Source organism: Eubalaena glacialis, chromosome 1, assembly GCF_028564815.1.
Source record: "Eubalaena glacialis isolate mEubGla1 chromosome 1, mEubGla1.1.hap2.+ XY, whole genome shotgun sequence".
NCBI classification, from domain to species: Eukaryota; Metazoa; Chordata; class Mammalia; order Artiodactyla; family Balaenidae; genus Eubalaena; species Eubalaena glacialis.
The window spans coordinates 172,640,098-172,663,194 of NC_083716.1; the positions used below are offsets into that span (position 1 = coordinate 172,640,098).

The following is a 23,097-nucleotide window of genomic DNA, read 5'->3' on the forward strand; positions in this document are numbered from 1 at the left end:
TCATACTTCAATAAAAGGTTAAAGAAAAGTGACTGTGAAATTACTAATGCAAAATAAGAAATGGAGAACAGCCAAATAAGAAATATAGAAATCCTCTGCCTTTTTAGGTGCTTCTAGGACCTTTTTGAAAAGTATCTATGTCTCAGAAATTCAACACTCAGGAGTAATCTGTGACCTACAGCACCCAAACCCTTGAAAGTAATGTCATACTTAAACAGAAGCTTATTCATCTGAAAGGGAGTTCTTGTAAGAGTGCTGAATGAATATATGAATACGAATGAGTTGGAGCTAAGTGTGTATCAGCACTCCCGGGTTCTGTTCCTAATTCAGATTGCTCTTTTTCGGTCTCATTGACTAGCTCTGGTAGCTCCTTCTCCCACCTAAGATGCAGTCCTTGGCTGGACTCTTTTTTTTCTCTTCTCTCAACTAATTAACTCTCCCCTCTTCAGCCATTATGTCTGTCAAGTTCCCTGAAGTGAAATCTCCAGCTACAGTTGCTTTCACTTGCACTCCAACCCTAACTGCTAGACTTTCCACCACTTCAAACATAATCTGTCTAAAACCAAAGTTCAGTATGGTGGTCTCTCCAAATATTAAACAATTCCAGCAATTCCACTTCTGAGTTCATAACCAAAAGAAGTGAAAGCAGGGACTGGAACAGATACTTGTACATCAATGTTCATTGTAGCATCATTCACAATAGCCAGAAAGTAAAAACATCCTAATGTCCATCAACAAATGAATGGATAAACAAAATGTAGTAAAGACATTCAGTGGAATATTTAGCCTTAAAAAGGAATGAAATTCTGACACATGTTACAACACGGATGAACCTTAAAGATATTATACTATGTAAAATAAGACAGACACAAAAGAAAAAAACACTATATGATTCCATTTACATGAGGTACCTAGAGCAGACAAATTCATAGAGACACAAAGTAGAATGGTGGTTGTCAAGGACCGGGGTGTGGGAAGAATGAGGAGTTATTGTTTAATGGGTTCAGGGTTTCAGTATGAGAAGATAAAAATGTTCTAGAGATGGATGGGGGTGATGGTTGTACAACAATATAAACATAAATAAATGTGCATAATGCTAGTGAACTTTACCCTTAAAATGAATGAAATGGTAAATTTTATGTTACATGCATTTTACCAAAATTTGTAAAAAATGTAAAAAAATGAAACAAAGTATCTTCCTTTTTCTCTCTCAAACTGCTTTTTCCTAAATTTTCCAATGTCCATTACAACTTTCTCTATGTCCACTCCAATATCCTCCAGTTGTTACCCCAGATATCAGACTCTTCGTCCGAGTGTCTCTCACACAACCAACAACCCCCCACCCATTCCCACTATCACCATTCCCATTTAGACCTTTACTTTTTCCTAACTAATCTCCAAACTTCTGTTTTTCTCATTCTTCCAATCCAACCTGGACCCTGATATCACAGGAAACCTCATAAAACATTTGTATCAATGTGACCCCTGCTCAAAAACTTGTCCACTTCCTACTTGTTATGAGATAAATCCATATAGTCTGGCAGTTTTAACTTATTCATTCATCTATCCATTCAACAAATATTTATTGAAGGCCTACCATGTGTCAGACAGTCATTGTGGGGCTTGGAATTTTGTAGTGAACAAGACAGTCAGAAGTCATTGCCTCATGGAGCTTCAATTCTAATGGGAAGACATGGACAATAAATCATGTAAATCATGTAAATCTTAAAAGGTGGCAATAAACACTATAGAGAAAAATGGATCAGGGAGGAGGGAAAAAGGAGGGCATAAGGGAAAGGAATCCATTTTGAACATAAGACTACTATGAGCTGACTTACGTTTTCATTGGATCACACTGGATGCTGAGTGGATAACTGATTTCAAAAGGCTTAAGGGTAGAAACAGGAAGACCATCTAGCAGAATATTGCAATTAACAAGGGGAGATGATGTGGCCTGGATGAGAGTGGCAGCATGTAAGAAGTAGACAGAATCTGTGTGTATTCTGAAGGTAGAGCCAACAGGATTTGTTGACAAATTGGATGTGGAGTGAAAGAGAGGGGGCAGTGAAGGAAGACACCAAGACTCTTGGCTAAAGCATTTGGAAGTACTACTGCCATTAATGAGCTAAGAAGACTGTAAGAGAAGCAGTTTGCAGGGAGATCCAGCAGTCACTGAGATATCGAGTGGGAAGTTGCATCCCTAACAATCTTTATTATCCTTACTTTTGTTTACTTCTCACACAACCCCAGCTGATATTTTCAATCTTATGAAGCATAGGTTCACATTATTAAATATCCTATGTGCTACGCACTGTATCTGTATTTATTGCAACCACAGTGGGAGAAAATTGCAAGGTATTAAGCAATATGTCTGCTTATTTGTTTTACCAACCTGTGTTTCACTGTACCCATCACCTATCTCTACCACTAAGGAAACAGCACATGTTCTGCCCTGAAGATAAACTATACAGAGAGGAAAAAATGACAGAGATGCACTTTCTTTACTTTTGAGCTTCAAATTAGACTTTATCAATCTTTGACAAATATGATCACTTGGGGAGAATAATGGCCAGCCAACCCTCCACTGACTCATACAGGGATGCACCCTCTGTCCTCTGGGAAAGGATCTGGAATTAAGGGGTTAGTGGAGGAAAGGGTGGAGTGGAGACTGAGAGGGGGCTAGATAGTAACTGGACGGTTTAGGTCACAGTGACCCTATATCCTGCCCCTTCTGGAACTAGGACCCTTTCAGGATGAGCAGTTGGTGTTGATAAAATCCCAGGTAAGTTTAATGGTGGTGTGTGGTTCAAACCAAAGAGTAGCCTTAGGAGGCTTCTACCCTCAAGTAGAAGCCCTGCATCTAACATGGCGGAAAAGCAATAGCTAAGTGCAATGTTGAGGAAGATGAGTCCATAGCATCCAAGTATGAGGAAAGATTACTGCAGAACCAAGTCCTCCAGAAGAAGTGTGGAAGGGCTAAGAGAAGACCATGAATTTAGGGGGCTTTATCATACAGGCAATAAGCTTGAGAGAAATAAGAGTTTCTAGAACACGAAGAGAAGAGTTGGATAGAAGTTAGACAAATACCCTTCCTGGGACTTAAATGCCCCAACAGAGTGTTGGAAGAGTGAAAGTAGGTCTTAACCTTCAATTGAGTGTATCTTAAACCTGTATGTAACTCATTTATATAACCTGAATTGATTATTTACCCCAACAAGACTATAACAATCCGTAAAGCAAACCAGTAACAGAAGATTAAACTGTCTGCCATTAAGAGGTCAGGAGACTCAGAGTTAGAAATTAATTCAAGTTATAGAAATAAAGAAAGTTACATCTCTGCATATCTCAATCTGAGACCTTTTTCATTACTGTATTTAATTCTTATAATATCTGCAGTAAGCTGAATATGGCCCCAAAGACATCAGGTCCTAATCTCTGGAATCTGTAAATGTTACCTTATATGGCAAAGCACTTGCAGATGTCATTAACTGAAAGATATTAAGATGAGGAGATTATCCAGGATTACAAAGGTGGGCCCTAAATCCAAACACAAGTATGCTTTTAGGAGACAGAAGGAGATCTGACAGAGAAAGAAGAAGAAAGGGCAATGTGACCACAGAGGCAGAGACTCAAGTGATGTGACCACAAGCCAAGGAATGATGGCAGCCACCAGAAGCTGAAAGAGGCAAGGAACAGCCTCCCCATAAAGCCCCTGGAAGGAGTGTGGCCCTGCCAACACCTTGATTTCAGCCCAGTGAAATTAATTTTGGATTTCTCACCTCCAGAACTGTTAAAAGATGACATTTCTATTGGTTTAAGCCAGCAGTAATTTGTTACAGCAGCCTTAGGAAACTAAGAGGATAACCTAAAGAGCAAATTCTATTTCCATTTTACAGATGGCAAACGTCTCAGGATTTGAGTGGCTGCCACATGTCTGACCCCAAGTCTCTGCTCCTTCCTCTGCACAGCACTGCCTCTGCCTTCACTACAGTTCCCACTGGAAGGGCATCCCCTGTTTATATCCTACTCATTCTTTCTGTATCAGCTCAAATCTCTTTCACATTCCTCAATTCTCAAGATTCGATTGCCTCAAATTCTTTTATCTTGAAATGTGTTCGATAACTATTTACTAATTAACTGAAAACAAACAACCATATTTTGAGTGTAAGGGGAAAGAATTTAACAGGCAATATTTCAAACTGTTATCAATCTTAACCTCACATGAAAGTAACATAAATCATTTGAATTTGGATTACATCAAAAAAGAAAATAAAACAAAGAATGGAAAAACCAAGCTGCATTTGAACAGCTATGACAAATGTGTCACAAAAAGACTAATGTAATATGTGTAGTCACCAAAAAAGCAGCAGTCTAGTTGGGGTTTTGTTGGCTACACACAAATAAAGCCCAGCATACCAATCTACAATGAAAAAATAAGGGATACAATATTTGCAGAAAATTTCATAGAACTATAACACCAAATATTTAAATAATGCAATTACTAGCATCAGGAAAATAGCCTGGTAATCTTAAGCAGAAAAATGTCTTCAAATAAAGCTGGCTAAAACTAGAGTAAGTGGGAAAGCAAAAGACATATTTCCCATTCCTTCAAAGAAGATTTCTGGCACTATTCTATTGAAAATTCAGAAAACATATAAAAAGCAAAATCCAGAGGATCAAATGCAGCTGCAGGTTATCACCTCTTATACTCATCTCGTAATGGAGATAAAACTTACTTATTATAGAATCTGGCTTTTTAAAATATTAAATAATTTTTTTACATTTATATATCACCATCCCCATTTAGATGTTCTGTCATAAATACCGTCCCCCAACCAAGTCTCATTATGTTAAAGGATTAATGCTATAATAACCCAAAGAGAGATTGCTTCAAGATGGCGGAGTACAAAGACGTGCTCTCACTCCCTCTTGCAAGAGCACCGGAATCACAACTAACTGCTGAACAATCATCAACAGGAAGACACTGGAACTCACCAAAAAAGATACCACATATCCAAAGACAAAGGAGAAGCCACAATGAGATGGGAGGAGGGGCGCAATCACAATAAAATCAAATCCCATAACTGCTGGGTGGGTGACTCACAAACTGGAGAGCACTTACACCACAGAAGTCCACCCACTGGAGTGAAGGTTCTGAGCCCCACGTCAGGCTTCCCAACCTGGGGATCCGGCAACGGGAGGAGGAATTCCTAGAGAATCAGACTGTGAAAGCTAGCGGGATTTGATTGCAGGACTTTGACAGGATTGGGGGAAACACAGATTCCACACTTGGAGGGCACACACAAAGTAGTGTGCACATTGGGACCCAGGGGAAAGAGCAGTGACCCCATAGGAGACTGAACCAGACCTACCTGCTAGTGTTGGAGGGTCTCCTGTAGACACAGGGGTGCCTGTGTCTTACCGTGAGGACAAGGACACTGGCAGCATAAGTTCTGGGAAGTACTCCGTGGCGTGAGCCCTCCCAGAGTCTGCCATTAGCCCCACCAAAGAGCCCAGGTAGGCTCCAGTGTTGGGTCACCTCAGGCCAAACAACCAACAGGGAGGGAACCCAGCCCCACCCATCAGCAGACAAACAGATTAAAATTTTACTGAGCTCTGCCCACCAGAGCAACAGCCAGCTCTACCCACCACCATCAGGAAACCTGCACAAGCCTCTTAGATAGCCTCATCCACCAGAGGGCAGACAGCAGAGGCAAGAAGAACTACAATCCTGCAGCCTGTGGAACAAAAACCACATTCACAGAAAGACAGACAAGATGAAAAGGCAGAGGGCTATGTACCAATGAAGGAACAAGATACAACCCCAGAAAAACAACTAAATGAAGTGGAGATAGGCAACCTTCCAGAAAAAGAATTCAGAATAATGATAGTGAAGATGATCCAGGACCTCGGAAAAAGAATGAAGGCAAAGATCGAGAAGATGCAAGAAATGTTTAACAAAGACCTAGAAGAACTAAAGAACAAACAAACAGAGAGGAACAATACAATAACTGAAATGAAAAATACACTAGAAGGAATCAATAGCAGAATAACTGAGGCAGAAGAACGGATAAGTGACCTGGAAGACAGAATGGTGGAATTCACTGCTGCGGAAGAGAATACAGAAAAAAGAATGAAAAGAAATGAAGACAGCCTAAGAGACCTCTGGGACAACATTAAACACACCAACATTCCCATGACAGGGGTCCCAGAAGGAGAAGAGAGAGAGAAAGGACCCGAGAAAATATTTGAAGAGATTATAGTCAAAAACTTCCCTAACATGGGAAAGGAAATAGCCACCCAAGTCCAGGAAGCACAGAGAGTCCCATACAGGATAAACCCAAGGAGAAACACACCGAGACACATAGTAATCAAATTGACAAAAATTAAAGACAAAGAAAAATTATTAAAAGCAGCAAGGGAAAAACAACAAATAACATACAAGGGGACTCACATAAGGTTAAGAGCTGATTTCTCAGCAGAAATTCTACAAGCCAGAACGGAGTGGCACAATATGTTTAAAGTGATGAAAGGAAAGAACCTACAACCAAGATTACTCTACCCAGCAAGGATCTCATTCAGATTTGATGGAAAAATCAAAAGCTTTACAGACAAGCAAAAGCTGAGAATTCAGCACCACCAAACCAGCTCTACAACAAATGCTAAAGGAACTTCTCTAAGTGGGAAACACAAGAGAAGAAAAGGACCTACAAAAACAAACCCAAAACAATTAAGAAAATGGTCATAGGAACATACATATCGATAATTACCTTAAACATGAATGAATTAAATGCTCCAACCAAAAGACACAGGCTTGCTGAATGGATACAAAAACAAGACCCATATATATGTTGTCTCCAAGAGACCCACTTCAGACCTAGGGACACATACAGACCGAAAGTGAGGAGATGGAAAAAGATATTCCATGCAAATGGAAATCAAAAGAAAGCTGGAGTAGCAATACTCAGATCAGATAAAATAGACTTTAAAATAAAGAATGTTGCAAGAGACAAGGAAGGACACTACATAACGATCAAGGGATCAATACAAGAAGAAGATATAACAATTATAAATATATATGCACCCAACATAGGAGCACCTCAATACATAAGGCAACTGCTAACAGCTATAAAAGAGGAAATTGACAGTGACACAATAATAGTGGGGGACTTTAACACCTCACTTACACCAATGGACAGATCATCCAAACAGAAAGTTACTAAGGAAACACAAGCTTTAAATGACACAATAGACCAGATAGATTTAATTGATATTTTTAGGACACTCCATCCAAAAACAGCAGATTACACTTTCTTCTCAAGTGTGCACGGAACATTCTCCAGTATAGATCACATCTTGGGTCACAAATCAAGCCTCAGTAAATTTAAGAAAACTGAAATCATATCAAGCATCTTTTCTGACCACACCGCTATGAGATTAGAAATCAATTACAGGGAAAAAACGTAAAAAACACAAACACATGGAGGCTAAACAGTACTTTACTAAATAACCAAGAGATCACTGAAGAAATCAAAGAGCAAATCAAAAAATACCTAGAGACAAATGACAATGAAAACACGATGATCCAAAACCTATGGGGTGCAACAAAAGCAGTTCTAAGAGGAAAGTTTATGGCAATACAAGCCTACCTCAAGAAACAAGAAAAATCTCAAATAAACAATCTAACCTTACACCGAAAGGAACTAGAGAAAGAAGAACAAACAAAACCCAAAGTTAGCAGAAGGAAAGAAATCATAAAGATCAGAGCAGAAATAAATGAAATAGAAACAAAGAAAACAATAGCAAAGACCAATAAAACTAAAAGCTGGCTCTTTGAGAAGATAAACAAAATTGATAAACCATTAGCCAGACTCATCAAGAAAAAGTGGGAGAGGACTCAAGTCAATAAAATTAGAAATGAAAAAGGAGAAGTTACAACAGACACCGCAGAAATACAAAGCATCCTAAGAGACTACTACAAGCAACTCTATGCCAATAAAATGGACAACCTGGAAGAAATGGACAAATTCTTAGAAAGGTATAACCTTCCAAGACTGAACTAGGAATGGAAAATATGAACAGACCAATCACAATTAATGAAATTGAAACTCTGATTAAAAATCTTCCAACAAACAAAAGTCCAGGACAGATGACTTCACAGGTGACTTCTATCAAACATTTAGAGAAGAACTAACACTCATCCTTCTCAAACTCTTCCAAAAAATTGCAGAGGAAGGAACACTCCCAAACTCATTCTATGAGGCCACCATCACCCTGATACCAAAACCAGACAAAGATATGACAAAAAAAGAAAATAACATACCAATATCACTGATGAATATAGATGCAAAAATCCTCAACAAAATACTAGCAAACAGAATCCAACAACCCATTAAAAGGATCATACACCATGATCAAGTGGGATTTATCCCAGGGATGCAAGGATTCTTCAATATACGCAAATCAATCAATGTGATACACCATATTAACAAATTGAAGAATAAAAACCATATGATCATCTCAATAGATGCAGAAAAAGCTTTTGACAAAATTCAACACACATTTATGATAAAAACTCTCCAGAAAGTGGGCATAGAGGGAACCTACCTCAACATAATAAAGGCCATATACGACAAACCCACAGCAAACATCATTCTCAATGGTGAAAAACTGAAAGCATCTCCTCTAAGATCAGGAACGAGACAAGGATGTCCACTCTCACCACTATTATTCAACATAGTTTTGGAAGTCCTAGCCACGGCAATCAGAGAAGAAAAAGAAATAAAAGGAATACAAATTGGAAAAGAAGAAGTAAAACTGTCACTGTTTGCAGATGACATGATACTATACATAGAGAATCCTAAAGATGCCACCAGAAAACTTACTAGAACTAATCAATGAATTTGTTAAGGTTGCAGGCTACAAAATTAATGCACAGAAATCTCTTGCATTCCTATACACTAATGATGAAAAACCTGAAAGAGAAATTAAGGAAATACACCCATTTACCACTGCAACAAAAAAAATAAAATACCTAGGAATAAACCTACCTAGGGAGACAAAAGACATGTATGCAGAAAACTATAAGACACTGTTGAAAGAAGTTAAAGATGATACCAACAGATGGAGAGATATACCATGTTCTTGGATTGGAAGAATCAATATTGTGAAAATGACTATATTACCCAAAGCAATCTACAGATTCAATGCAATCCTTATCAAACTATCAATGGTATTTTTCACAGAACTAGAACAAAAAATTTCACAATTTGTATGGAAACACAAAAAACCCCGAATAGCCAAAGCAATCTTGAGAAAGAAAAACGGAGCTGGAGGAATCAGGCTCCCTGACTTCAGACTATACTACAAAGCTACAGTAATCAAGACAATATGGTACTGGCACAAAAACAGAAACATAGATCAATGGAACAGGATAGAAGGCCCAGAGATAAACCCACGCACCTATGGTCAACTAATCTATGACAAAGGAGGCAAGGATATACAATGGAGAAAAGACAGTCTCTTCAATAAGTGGTGCTGGGAAAATTGGACAGGTACATGTAAAAGAACGAAATTAGAACACTCCCTAACACCATACACAAAAATAAACTCAAAATAGATTAGAGACCTAAATGTAAGACCTGACACTATAAAACTCTGAGAGGAAAACATAGGAAGAACACTCTTTGACATAAATCACAGCAAGATATTTTTTGATCCACCTCCTAGAGTAATGGAAATAAAAACAAAAATAAACAAATGGGACCTAATGAAACTTAAAAGCTTTTGCAAAGCAAAGGAAACTACAAACAAGACAAAAAGACAACCCTCAGAATGGGAGTAAATATTTGCAAATGAATCAACAGACAAAGGATTAATCTCCAAAATATATAAACAGCTCATGCAGCTCAATATCAAAAAAACAAACAACCCAATCCAAAAATGGGCAGAAGACCTAAATAGACATTTCTTGAAAGAAGACATACAGATGGCCAAGAAGCACATGAAAAGCTGCTCAACACCACTAATTATTAGAGAAATGCAAATCAAAACTACCATGAGGTATCACCTCACACCAGTTAGAATGGGCATCATCAGAAAATCTACAAACAACAAATGCTGGAGAGGGTGTGGAGAAAAGGGAACCCTCTTGCACTGTTGGTGGGAATGTAAATTGATATAGCCACTATGGACAGCAGTATGGAGGTTCCTTAAAAAACTAAAAACAGAATTACCATATGACCCAGCAATCCCACTACTGGGCATATACCCAGAGAAAACCATAATTCAAAAAGACACATGCACCCCAATGTTCACTGCAGCACTATTTACAACAGCCAGGTCATGGAAGCAACCTAAATGCCTATCGACAGACGAATGGATAAAGGAGATGTGGTACATATATACAGTGGAATATTACTCAGCCATAAAAAGGAACGAAATTGGGTCATTTGTAGAGACGTGGATGAATCCAGAGACTGTCATACAGAGTGAAGTAAGTCAGAAAGAGAAAAACAAATATCGTATATTAACGCATATATGTGGAACCTAGAAAAATGGTACAGATGAACTGGTTTGCAGGGCAGAAATTGAGACACAGATGTAGAGAACAAATATATGGACACCAAGGGGGAAAAGTGGCAGGGGGTGGTGGTGGTTTGATGAATTGGGAGATTGGGATTGACATGTATACACTAATATGTATAAAATGGATAACTAATAAGAACCTGCTGTATAAAAAAATAAATAAAATTAAATTTAAAAATAAATAAATAAATAACCCAAAGAACCCTAAGAGGCCTAACTGATTATCAGCTAATCACATCTTACAGAAAATTTGTGGTTTTTAAAAAATTAATTAATTAATTAATTTATTTATTTATTTTTGGCTGCATCGGGTCTTTGTTGCTGTGCATGGGCTTTCTCTAGTTGCGAGAGCGGGGGCTACTCTTCATTGCGGTACACGGGCTTCTCATTGTGGTGGCTTCTCTTTGTTGTGGAGCACGGGCTCTAGGCATGCAGGCTTCAGTAGTTGTGGCTCACAGGTTCAGTAGTTGTGGCTCACGGGCTCTAGAGCGCAGGCTCTGTAGTTGTGGTGCACGGGCTTAGTTGCTCCGTGGCATGTGGGATCTTCCCAGACTAGGGCTTGAAGCCATGTCCCTTGCATTGGCAGGCGGATTCTTAACCACTGTGCCACCAGCGAAGTCCCAAAATTTGTGTTTTTTAAAAAAGTGCAGATATTGAACTAAATACAGACCTTAACAGGGAGAAAGTTCAACAACAGGATATAAGATGCCTAGATGGATCACTTTGAGAGGAAAAGAAAAATGCTTAAAAGGGAGGTGAAAAGCGGCTGAAGACCAGCTTTGTTTTGCCAAGGCCTAAGCATAGTATAAGACATCATCACCAACACCCAAGAAAGGAAAAACAAAACAAAACAAAACCCTTGTCTAGATGGCTTCCCATAAACTTTCTCTTGACTCTTCCTCCATAGCCCCATTCTAAAACCAAGCAGACTTTAACCAACGCAGTAATTCTACTAAGTAACTTATAATATATTTTTTAATTATCAAAAAAAAATTATTAATTCTATATTTAGGGGCTCTTTGCTGTAATATTTGAAAAAACAATATTAGGAGCTGTCACCCAGAATGAACTCAGAGACTTTTTGAGCTACCATTTGAGAAATGACCCCCGGTAAAATTCAAATAAATTCAACGTGATTTTTTTTTAAAAACCTTACTTTTAAAACTTCATAAATTCATCTAAAATACTATATTAAGATGTATTATTAAAATTTAACAGATACAAGTCTATTTAAAAAGCTTTCTGAAGAATTTTGCAGGGATTGTAAAGTGAATTATTACAATGATCAAATAGCACTCTTACGTAGGTAGAAAAATAGGAGAGAAGCTGTCTTAAATCACTTCAAGACAGCAACCAAAAAGGAGGGAAAAAGGAAAAAAAGCCTTCAAAAAGAGTGAAAAAAAGCTTTCTTAAAACAAAAACAAAAGCTTCATATCACTTTAAGTTTTATTTTTGTTTCTGATAAATCAGTGAAGTCTTACGTTAATAGAATGAAATATTACCAAACAGTGATAACTACACATAATTCTGTTTTCTATTTAATTTTCAGAAACTTTTTCTTTAAAAAAAAAAAAAGAAGAGAGAAGTTTCTTCTGAAACTGTTGATTTAACTTCAAAGTCTTTTAAAAAACCTCAATCCTCCCAGAATGGAAAGTGTTCACCTGTGACCTTCTACCTGGATTTCTTCACTGAATCTACTGAAAGTACAGCGTGAGGATCAAATAGAAACTGGAGTCCCTACTCTTCTCATCACTTGATAAGAGAAGAAACAAAAGTGGTTTTTAGCTCTAAGTCACCCAGAAAACAATTCTTTGTATACCTTTGTTACAGGAAACTCCAGGAGACAAATGGTCCTTGTACTTTTCTGTGCTAGGTAGAAACTACATACATTTTGTCAATCTTATTTTCAGATAAAAATGAACAGCCTCTGACCAAGCAAAACAAAAACTGGAGAAGCAAAGAATAAAGCAAGGCTCAATTTCTAAAAGGTTCCTTAACCTAAGAAAACTACTTAATACCAGCAAGATTCCCTGGAAAATTGCCACTGCCAGATTCAGCTTCCCAAGTGCAATAATAGGAAAATCTTGACACTAAAGCTGATGGGTATAAAGGCCTTGTGGATCATTCTTCAACAGAGTGAAACAGTCCTCATATTAACTCAGACTCAATGATCACAACTTGTATTCATAGAAAGCCTTATTTTTCCACAAAATGTTTGCATATATATTATCTCAAGCTGACTGTTAATACCTGAAGAGCTTAGAAACAGCTTCCATTAATTCTAAGTTATCCAATGAACCCTTTAAGGACTCAGAGTAAATTTCCATCTGGGCATGGCATGTGATTTCTTTGGCTTCTTTTTCAAGTCTCTTCCTTCTATGTACTTTGTAATCCATCCTTTGAACTACCTGATATAACAACTTACAGTTTAGTATACCTGAGTTCAAAAGCCATTTATTTGTCCTAGACCCTGGGTTACAAAGACGTACATATACAGAGAGTTCCATTGCTTATGGAATTATGGACTACTTTTAATAATATGATCACTATTAAGACAGTTGCAGAAAATATTATAGCAGTGTAGAAGATGGGTACTTGATCCAACTTGGGGCTTCAGGAATTTGTCTGAAATAAGTCTTTAAAAATCTCTTAATAAGTTTTAAAAATTGTGTTTATTTCTTTTTTATCCCTGATTACTAAAATAATACATTTCCGTTACAGAAAATTTGAAAAACACAGCCGACAATCACAATCCATCTTTAAAACTGTCAGTCAGGAATAAGCACTTAACATTACATTATTGTCTTTTTCTTTGGGACTCTGTGAGTGTATGTGTATATATTTTTCACAGCATTTAGAAAACACTGTACACATATAAACATATATACAATGTTTCCTAAATGCTGTGAAAAATATACATTTTATTCAATCACTGTTACAATCTTACATTTGTCCACATCAGTCTTCAAAGGAAAAGCTCCAAAAACATGATTAAAAGCAGCATAACTTACATCCTATTAATATACTGTAATTTATAACATTCCCCTATTATAATAGCATTAGGTTTTATTTTTCTCATTAATTGATACTGTAAAATAATCCTGCTTGAACAGCCTTAAATCTGTTTCTTATCCAGATTTGCTTGTTCTCCACACCCACCTATAGTGTGTACTTGTGGGAGCCTCACCTCCCAGGACACAATTCACCTCTGTCACTCCTAGTGCTTTCTGCACCACTCTTTTTTTTGGGGGGGTTGGGGGGAGGTTGTAATTGCCTAATGGATGTAGGCGAAAAGGTAGTGCCAGCAAGTATACCAATTGTCTCAAAAAACAACTAGCTTCTGAGCAGCCAAAGTCTGCACCCAGGCATATGAGAGAGGCAGGTGTGTCTCCCTACCTGCTCTCAAATGGAAAGGGTGACTCTACTTCATAAGACTGAGAGTGGGATGCCTCCAACTGCTCTTCTAACTCTCCTCTCCCCAGACCGTGGCACTAGGTTAGCTGTCAGTCAGCTTGGACAGCTGAGGGGTTCCATCTTTGTTTTCATAGGAATTTTTAGGAAATGGCTAGCAGTTATTATACAGTTATACTCTATTGCTATTTTTAACTAACATTCCAAGTAAGCCTTGGAAGATGCATAGCAGTTAGCCAGGTAAAGATGGGTGAGAAAGGGCTTCCTGAGAATCTTAACAGCATGAGCAAGGAACCCAAGGAGTAGAAATGCAGGCGACTACAGGCAGTTCTCTAATGTATAAACTTAGAGGAGGGAGGTGCAAGACACAAGGCTTGAGGTAGGAAGGGTAGTCAGGTCACAGGTACTACAAGTTCTGCAAAGGACCTTGGACCCTAAGGCAAGGTGAATCAAGGTCTGCACTCAGATGAATAACTTTGGTATGACCAGAGGCAAGAGGAAGGACCGACCAACTGTAAGGCTAAAGGAATTCCTGAGAAGAGAGGATGATGAGAGCTGAACTCAGGCTATGAGAATACTGAAAAGGAAAAATCAGCTGGACCACAAGGCAGATTTAGTTATGAGCACTCTTTGCTGGCTTCATATTTCCCATCTCCAGCCTTAGTGTGCTACCAGAGCACATGTCGCCTTAACCCTCAGCTCAGGGCTACATAAGTCTCGACAGAGAAGGAAGCACACATGTCCTAAAGGTTTCACAATTATTTCCGCTGGTGACGAGGGTGGTCACAACTCTGATGGCTGGTAGGTTCCAAACAGCACAGAAAGTACAACTACATATCAGTATCAGTGCCAGACAACAGAAAAAACACTTGTGTTTCTTTTGCAAAGAAGAAAAAAGTGAAGGAGCAGCTTCAAAGCAGGCGGCTGTGAAGTGTTCCCTCACCGCTGCTGTGCATTGCCTCAGTCTTAAAGAGATCATGTGGGTATAGCTGCACACATAAAAATGGTTTCATTAAAAGCCTGCAGTCATTCATTTTGCTTATTAAAGCCACTCCACAATGATACTCACAATAGAAATCTCAGCGGTCCCTAGCAATGACACTAAAATACAATTAATTCCACTTCCCGAGGAATCTATAGGTATGCGCTTGAGGTATTGTGTTAATTGCCGCTGCTTCATACCATGGCTTCAATTAGGAATCAAAATGGGAGCAAGGCAAACATGGATCCCATTAAGTTCCAGAAGACTTAAAACTGAAGTTTCCCCCCCCCACCCCACCATCCTCTTACAATAATTATAAAGGCAGGGGACTCCATCTGGGGAACTATAGTGACATCCAGTGGCTGTGAAGTAAAACACACCAGTTACAAAACGGGTTGTTATATCATTAGAGAAGGGGAAATATGTTGATATACTGATATTTTAAATCCAATGTCTTATAAAGCTGTATGTACTACTAGAAACTCATAACAACACGACCCAAAATCAGGCAAATCAGCAATTTGTAACAAAATCAGGATATTTAGCTGCCTTCCATGATTTACTCTACCTATGAAAATTCTTGGTAGCATATATTAATAACTATGGACAGAGGATATGAAATATTGATATCATATTCAAAGCTCCAAATGTCATATTACCATTCACAATGTGTATAAATTCAACAACAGGCCATTTCCAAAGTGACCCTCTTGCTCAGCCAAGATAAATAGCTGGCTCTGCTATAAAGTGGACCAGGCTGGCTCAGTTTGATTCCAATAATTTCAGTACTACCTAGGTTTGTCTGAAAATGTTCTTGAGGTTTCAGAATTTAAATTTGTATTTATAGCATGCATGAGAGATGCAGATGGAGAGTGAGAGAGACAAACCAACCACAGAATCCCAAAAACACTGGCCTGACCTAGTGAGGTGAGGAAGTAACAAACTTGCTTCCACAGAAAATGCATACACTTGAGAATCTGACAGGTACCTAGATTTGTGCAAGGTTGACTCTGGGCCAGGTATTTTTTATCACCGATTCTTTGTATTCTTATGTGTAAAATGGAGATGAAATAAATGTACATTGCGGGGTTGCTATAAGGCTAAATATTGAGAGTGTCTATCAAGATGAATGTGAAACCTCTAAGTAGGGGCCCTGCACACATAAGATGCACATTAATAGTAGCTATCACACATATGCGTTCATATTAAAAATACCAATAAAATTGGAGGTTTCTTTGCAGCACGAAGTGTCATTCTGAAAACAGACTTTGAATTCCATAACCCTACCATATTTTGAATGTCATGTGCTCCTCCTTCCGACTTCAGTAATTTGTGGTGTGTTTTAATGGATCGCACACAACAACAGTAGCACATCTATTAACCACATAGCATGTCTCTGAAACTTTCCTAAGCTTATCTGGGATATGAAAGTGAACTAGAGTACAGAAAACTCCCTACTCTCATCTATCTCCTAAGTCACAATATTCTTGCCTACAAGGCTTCAGGATCTCACAAACACTAAGCCTCGTACATGTGCAGGCCATGACATGAAGATGGTACAATGTGGCATGCGCGACTGGCAGAAATGAGAGATGGGCAAGGATCAAGCCCGGAAGCCACAGATAATTTGATGTAAAAGCAAAACGAAGTTGCTTAGCCTCCAAATGGTCAAAATTTGCGTTCGGGGGGCTTCCCTGGTGGCGCAGTGGTTGAGAATCTGCCTGCCAATGCAGGGGACACGGGTTCAAGCCCTGGTCTGGGAGGATCCCACATGCCGCGGAGCAACTGGGCCCGTGAGCCACAACTACTGAGCCTGCGCGTCTGGAGCCTGTGCTCCGCAACAAGAGAGGCCGCGATAATGAGAGGCCAGCGCACCGCGATGAAGAGTGGCCCCCGCTCGCCGCAACTACAGAAAGCCCTCGCACAGAAACGAAGACCCAACACAGCCAAAAATAAATAAATAATTAAAAAAAAAAAAACCTATACAAAAAAAAAAGAAAAACAACTTGCGTTCGGGTCTTCTTAGTAGTAGACTTTAAAACTAAGTCACATCATACTGCTCTCTGACGAAGAGACCTACAGTTACTTTTTCCCTCACTCAGTGTAAAAGTCCAGTCCCCTCCATGGCCTGGGAGACCCTCCATGAGCTGGCTCTGCGGTAGCTCTGTGCAGTCCCTTTCCATTACTTTCCACCTTACTGACTCCCTAAGTCCTGTTTCCTGAACACAAACACATTGCCACGTAGAGACCTTCCCGCTTGATGTTCCCTCCTTCTAGAACAATCTTCTATTTAAGTGCAAGACATGCTCCTGTCTGCTTCAGACCTCTACTCAAACATCACGCTGTCAGAGACACCTTCCCTGATCTACTTAAAGTGCATCTCCCAACCAGCCCCGGACTCCCTATCCCTTTCCCTGCCTTCCTTTTCTCCCCAGTGCTAATCACCACCTAAGAGATTGCACATTTTAGTCATGTATCTCTTGTCTTTCTCTTCCCACTAGAATGCAAACTCATGAGGGCATTGCTTTTTGTCTATTGTGGTCATACTGTACCCACGGGATCCACACACAAAACAGGCTTGGTGCAAAATAGTCAACAGATATTTGTTAAACTATTGGAGGAAAGCAACAGGGAAAGGCAGGGGGAGTTCCTAGTTTTTGTGGAATCTGTAAGGTAGAAAGAAAAAAAAAAACTAAAAATAATCAGTATTTTTTTTAAATGCACACCTACGTAAAAGAAGGTAGTCTACACAAGTGAACTCATAGGCTAGAGATTATGTTAAAATAGAGAAACTAAAGAAAGTTATCTCAGCGTTGTGAAATAATGGATAGTATTGTTTAATTCCTGACATCTTTATTTCTGTTATTTACAGTGAGCTGAATTATTTTTGTATTAAAAATATTTTTTTTAAATAATAGACCACCTCTTCACTTTTAGAATTCTATTCATTGAAAACTCATCATTTTAATCAAAGAGAGGTCAAGAATGTCTCCTGAACAACATGCAGAGCTCACTAGCTGGTCACCAAAGTTTTGGCAAATGATTTGTCCTTTGGTTCTTTACATCATCACCACTAAAAGAAGATTTGCAGTTGAATATGTCAGTGCTTCATTCTATTGACAAAGGGCATCGGCAGCTGCACAGCATATTTAAGGGGCAGAAACACCCCACTCTAGTTCTTTTCATTCATTTTAATATGCAAATAGCAAAAATGTTCCTGAATACTACTCTTAGATTGAATAGCTACTACAAGAGTATTTATAAGCTACACACACACAAATAAAATTTAAAGACACACTGGTTTTGCATTTGATGCTGAGGAAGACCACAGCATCTTAAGAGTTGTTATTCTCTGGTTATATTGTTAAAGAAGCAGAAGAAAGAAAAAGAATAAAAACTGTTTCTCAAGAGTTTAGTTGGATATTCATTAACTGTTATCATCTAACATCTCAGTGTATCCTTACAGAAATAAAGCAGCAGATTTTTTTTAAAAAGGAACGGAAGATGGCAAATCTAATATACATTAGTATTTGGGTAGCATTAGTGTCTGCAATTTTTCTACTGTATAAAGTTTTTATCTGAGTAAAAACAAAGAGAAAAAAAAGAACACAAAAAAGCTCTGGAACTAAATTTCTTTCTCATAAGCTTTGGTCTAATGCATGGTTAATGAAGCCATGAGACAATATTCTCACATCTTTGATTTTATTTCAGCAGTTTCCAGAAAATACAGTAGTGGAGAAATATATTTCTATTCAATGCCTAAACGTTTAAATTTAGCATGTAGCTCAAATTAATTCTCAACGTTCCATTTTAAGCTTCTACATTAAAAGACTTGCACAAATCTTTTTATTCCTCACATGACTTGCCGCGGTCTCTGTGAAAACTGCTTCTTGATTTATAAAGTAGATTTTATTACTGAACTTCAAGCTCTTTGTTAGGGATAAATTGTAGTGGCTATAACTGCAAAAGATGTTTAATGACTTTTAAACTCTCTCCAAAAGAAAATTTTAAGAGTATAAAATACTGTAATTATATATTATACTAATTGAGAGCTATATTTCTAGAAGCATAAGCAAACAAAATAGTTTGGAATTACGGCAGGTATCTGTTGAGAGTTAACACCATACTTCTCAGAGTAATGATCATGAATAGAAGTTAAATTAGTCACAAATGGCAATGAAGAAAATATATGTTGAACTTTTTCTGCCCTACGAGGGTGAGACAGCAAGTCACACGGACCAGTATAGCATACCTTCAGAATTCAAGTTTTCTTGGAAGGTACATGCTCAGCTGTGGAGATCAGCTGACATGCTGTAGCTCATCAACTATCAAACAGGGGGTGGGAGGGTGGGTTGAGGTTCAGAATCCCTGTGGAGACTGTCGAACTATCCAAACTTCTTTTCCGCAGGCTTCCCTCTGTCCTCTTCCTGAGGTCCTGACACATCCTTGGACAGCAGTCTTCAAATTGGAAGTACTATAGACACTTCCTGAATGGTTCAGGGAATGCAAGGGACTTTAAATGAACCATTTTCCAGAATCTTTTAAAAACGGATCCTCCTAAGAACATACCTTTTCTGCCAACATCATCTTTATTGCACTTCATAAGACAAAGGCAAACTTCTCATCCGAACTGAACCTTACTTTGGTACGCTGCTCTGAGGTGTAAACCCTCTATGTATCAAACGAAGGAAAATTTTTATATATTGGTAGCTAGCTATGCAAGAAAGTGAATGACTCTCATGACTAGGTATAAAATTCTCAATTCTTTAAACAAATTGAAGGGACAAATTGTCCTGTCATTGACAACTTATTTAAAATAATTTTGAATAAGTCGTTTACTACTAAAAGTTGTTTGACATACAATGCAAAGGAGTTGATGGTAGGCTAAATAATAGCCCCCTAAAGATATCTACATCTTAATCCCTGAAACCTGTGAATGTTACCTTACATGATAAAAAAATAAAAACAAAACAAAACTTTGCAGATATCATTGATTTAAGGATCTTGAAATGAAGTGATTATCCTGGATTATTCTGGATAAAGCCTAAATGCTACTATCTTATAAGAGAGAGGTAGAGGGAGACTGCACACAGACAGAAGAGAACACAGTGTGACCATGGAGGTAGAGATTAGAGTGATGCAGCCATAGCCAAGGCATGCCAGCAGCCACAAGAAGCTAGAAGAGGCAGGAAATGGATTCTCTTCTTGAACCTCCAGAGGAAGCTCATCCCTGAAGACACCTTCATTTTAATCCATTGATACTGATTTCAGACTTCTGGCCTCCAGAAATGTAACGGAATAAACTTCAGTTGTTTTAAGCCACTGAGATTATGCTAATTTGTTACAGCAGCCAAGGGAAACTAATACAAAATTCAAAGAATCAAATGGCACTGCCATAACAAACTCCTTCCTTTCTCATCTACCTATTATGGGGACATGTTTTTTAACAGCAGTATCTGTAAAAATAGGAAAGGGGAGACAAAATTGTCACCAAATTCTGTCCCACGCTAGAAGAAGAATGAAAATTCTTTATAACTTATTAAAAGACATGAGGGGAAAAGCCTCTACAGTTCACAATACAGAGATATATTTCCAACTGTAAATAAATACGATTATTTTTTATGTTTATGACTTTAAAATGTGAAGGATTACTCATTCTTCAAGAAAAATTTAGGGTGTACAGTCCCATAAAGAGAACTACCACTGTGGATATTTCCCATGTCTGCACTACAATCAATTCAAAAAGTAGTCCAAATTACAGCATATTTTATTGACCTCTCAAAAAATGTTCATTGTGCCACTAAAGATTATTATGAAATGTATCTTTCCATCAGTTTAGACTCTATGGTTTAGCTCCCAAATTTCCACACATCATTATTTAAACCATGAAGGGTGGTAAATTTGTAATATTTCTATTCTTATTTCCATTTTGTGCTACTTTATTTTTCTCTCAACTACCAACAGCAAAAATAAAAAACAAAGAAAAGGACTATTCATAATTGTCCTCTATTTTTCTACAAGTGAAGAAAACCTTTGCCATATGATCAAACTATAAGGGACAGAAAAGCAACGATATGACTATGATTTTGTATCCTTACCTAGACCTATGTGAGGCAGGTGCTCAAAAAGGGTCCAGCTGTGGTCATCAATGTAATGATTCTTCAGGATCAACAACTGGCAAACATCTCGGGCAGTTATGTCACTGGGTACCTCTAAAGCCCTGCTGATTTCATCTTCACTGTATACTTTAATTACCTGTGTAGGTAGAAATTTAAAAATGAGCTAAAATAGTCTATTAAAAATCTCATTCTAATAAGTCATCAAACTTATCAGTTGAGCTAATTACAAATTCCTTATACAGTTTGTTTTACATCTAATTTTCTTATACATGGAGTAAATGTTGCCCATCCAAGACTTGTTTATAATATGTGTCAAAGTCACTCTGTCTGACAACTTCCAATATCTTCTCTTCAGTGTCTAAACTGGAGGCCATTCAATGACCATTCAATGTCATTTCCCACCACTCTGATCTACTAAAAAGCTACATATCTCTTATCAATATTTTAAATTTTCTGCTCCATATTTAAATCTGTAAATAATCCAAGTAACATGGGTGATTTATTCCCAGATATACATGTTGTAACAGCAGTAAATAGAATATAAAGATTTCTCTATTTCAGGTTATAGAAATTTTGGCAAAGACTGGCTAGATGTTCACCAAATCCTTTTTCTTTTCTCCCTTGCAATTAGTTGTGTCCATGGGATTGAGTTTTAGTCAATGAGATGTAAGCACATGCAATGTTGCACCTCCAGACCTAATCCATAAAAATTTCCCACACACTGTCATCCATTCCATAAAAATTTCCCACATACTGTCATCCATTCCCTTACGCCAGCCTCTCACTGAATGGAAATGATGACAAAGACCTAAAGAGGAGAGCAGAGCCATGGGACAGAAGGAGGCTTTGTCTCTGAATGACCACATGGAAGGTGCCCAACTAGGAATGCCCACATGTAACTTTGACATGAGCAAGAAATAAACTTTTAGTCTGTTAACTCACTGTGATTTTTTATTTATCTATTATAGCAGCTAATGTCACCCCAAATCATACAGAAGTAGAGAGTTTCATATACAACACTCCCCTCAACATTTACCAAGTTGTGCTATGTGCTGGAATTTCCACTACTAACTGTGGTATGTCATATATAAATTAAATTAATTATAATAAGCTAAATACCTATGAAAATAGTATAGTAAGATCAACACACACAGAAGTAGGAAACTGTAAGAAAATTCAATATAAGAAATACACCTTATAAAAATATAGACATTTAAACATTTTCAGTAATTCAAACAAATTAAAATGATGTATCAATTCTCTATCGATTATTTTTCTAATTATGTGTAATGACAGTGGAATGAAATAGTTGCTCTTACAATGACAGGAGTGATATAAATTGGTAAAACTATTTTGTACACCTGTTGGAAAGTATTTATCGAAAGCATTAAAAGGTCCATTTCTTTGACTCAGTAATTTCACTTAGGCAAACTATCTCAATAAATCTGTCATAAATGTGGAAAATAGCTTTAGGCATAGACTTATCCAGCAAATCATTATGTATAATTCTATCAACCTAAATATACAACAACAAAAGAATGGTAAACTATAGTACTTTCACAAAATGGAATATTATAAGGTACTTAAAAATGTTATTCAAGGAAATAATATAAGAACTTTAAAAAAAATTCCTAAGTAAAATAAGATCATGACACCAAAGTATAAGTTACGCAGTAGAGTGCAGGCTTATTTGTTGGACTAGCTACCAGGCACCTACCCCTCTTCTAAGAGCATTCTGATTGTCTTTTAGAGACCCACTCCCTCCCTCACTATTAGTCTTTGTGATTCTGGCAGCTCTACTTTCAGCTCAGTGATGGTATAGTGGAGCTGCTGGAACTGGCTTGCAAGGGGTGACGGTTAAACATTCAGGAACTCTGCAAGCCAGGCATCTTGAAATCAGCCATGGTGGGAGTACACCAAAGAAACTGGCAAATGCTACAAATAAGGCCTTTTTTTAAAAAAAATTATTTTTATAGCCAGTTTACCAGTACATGACTG

General features: G+C 37.8%; 1 protein-coding gene across 2 annotated transcripts in view; it reads right to left on the reverse strand.

The window, feature by feature from the left end:
* GRB14 (growth factor receptor bound protein 14) overlaps positions 1–23,097 on the reverse strand; it is a 132,989-nt gene that overhangs the window by 27,607 nt on the left and 82,285 nt on the right. For both annotated transcript variants that reach the window (XM_061200828.1, XM_061200821.1), the window contains one exon: positions 21,079–21,235. In XM_061200828.1, coding sequence (XP_061056811.1) covers positions 21,079–21,235 — 157 coding nt within the window. The remainder of the gene's footprint in view (positions 1–21,078; positions 21,236–23,097) is intronic.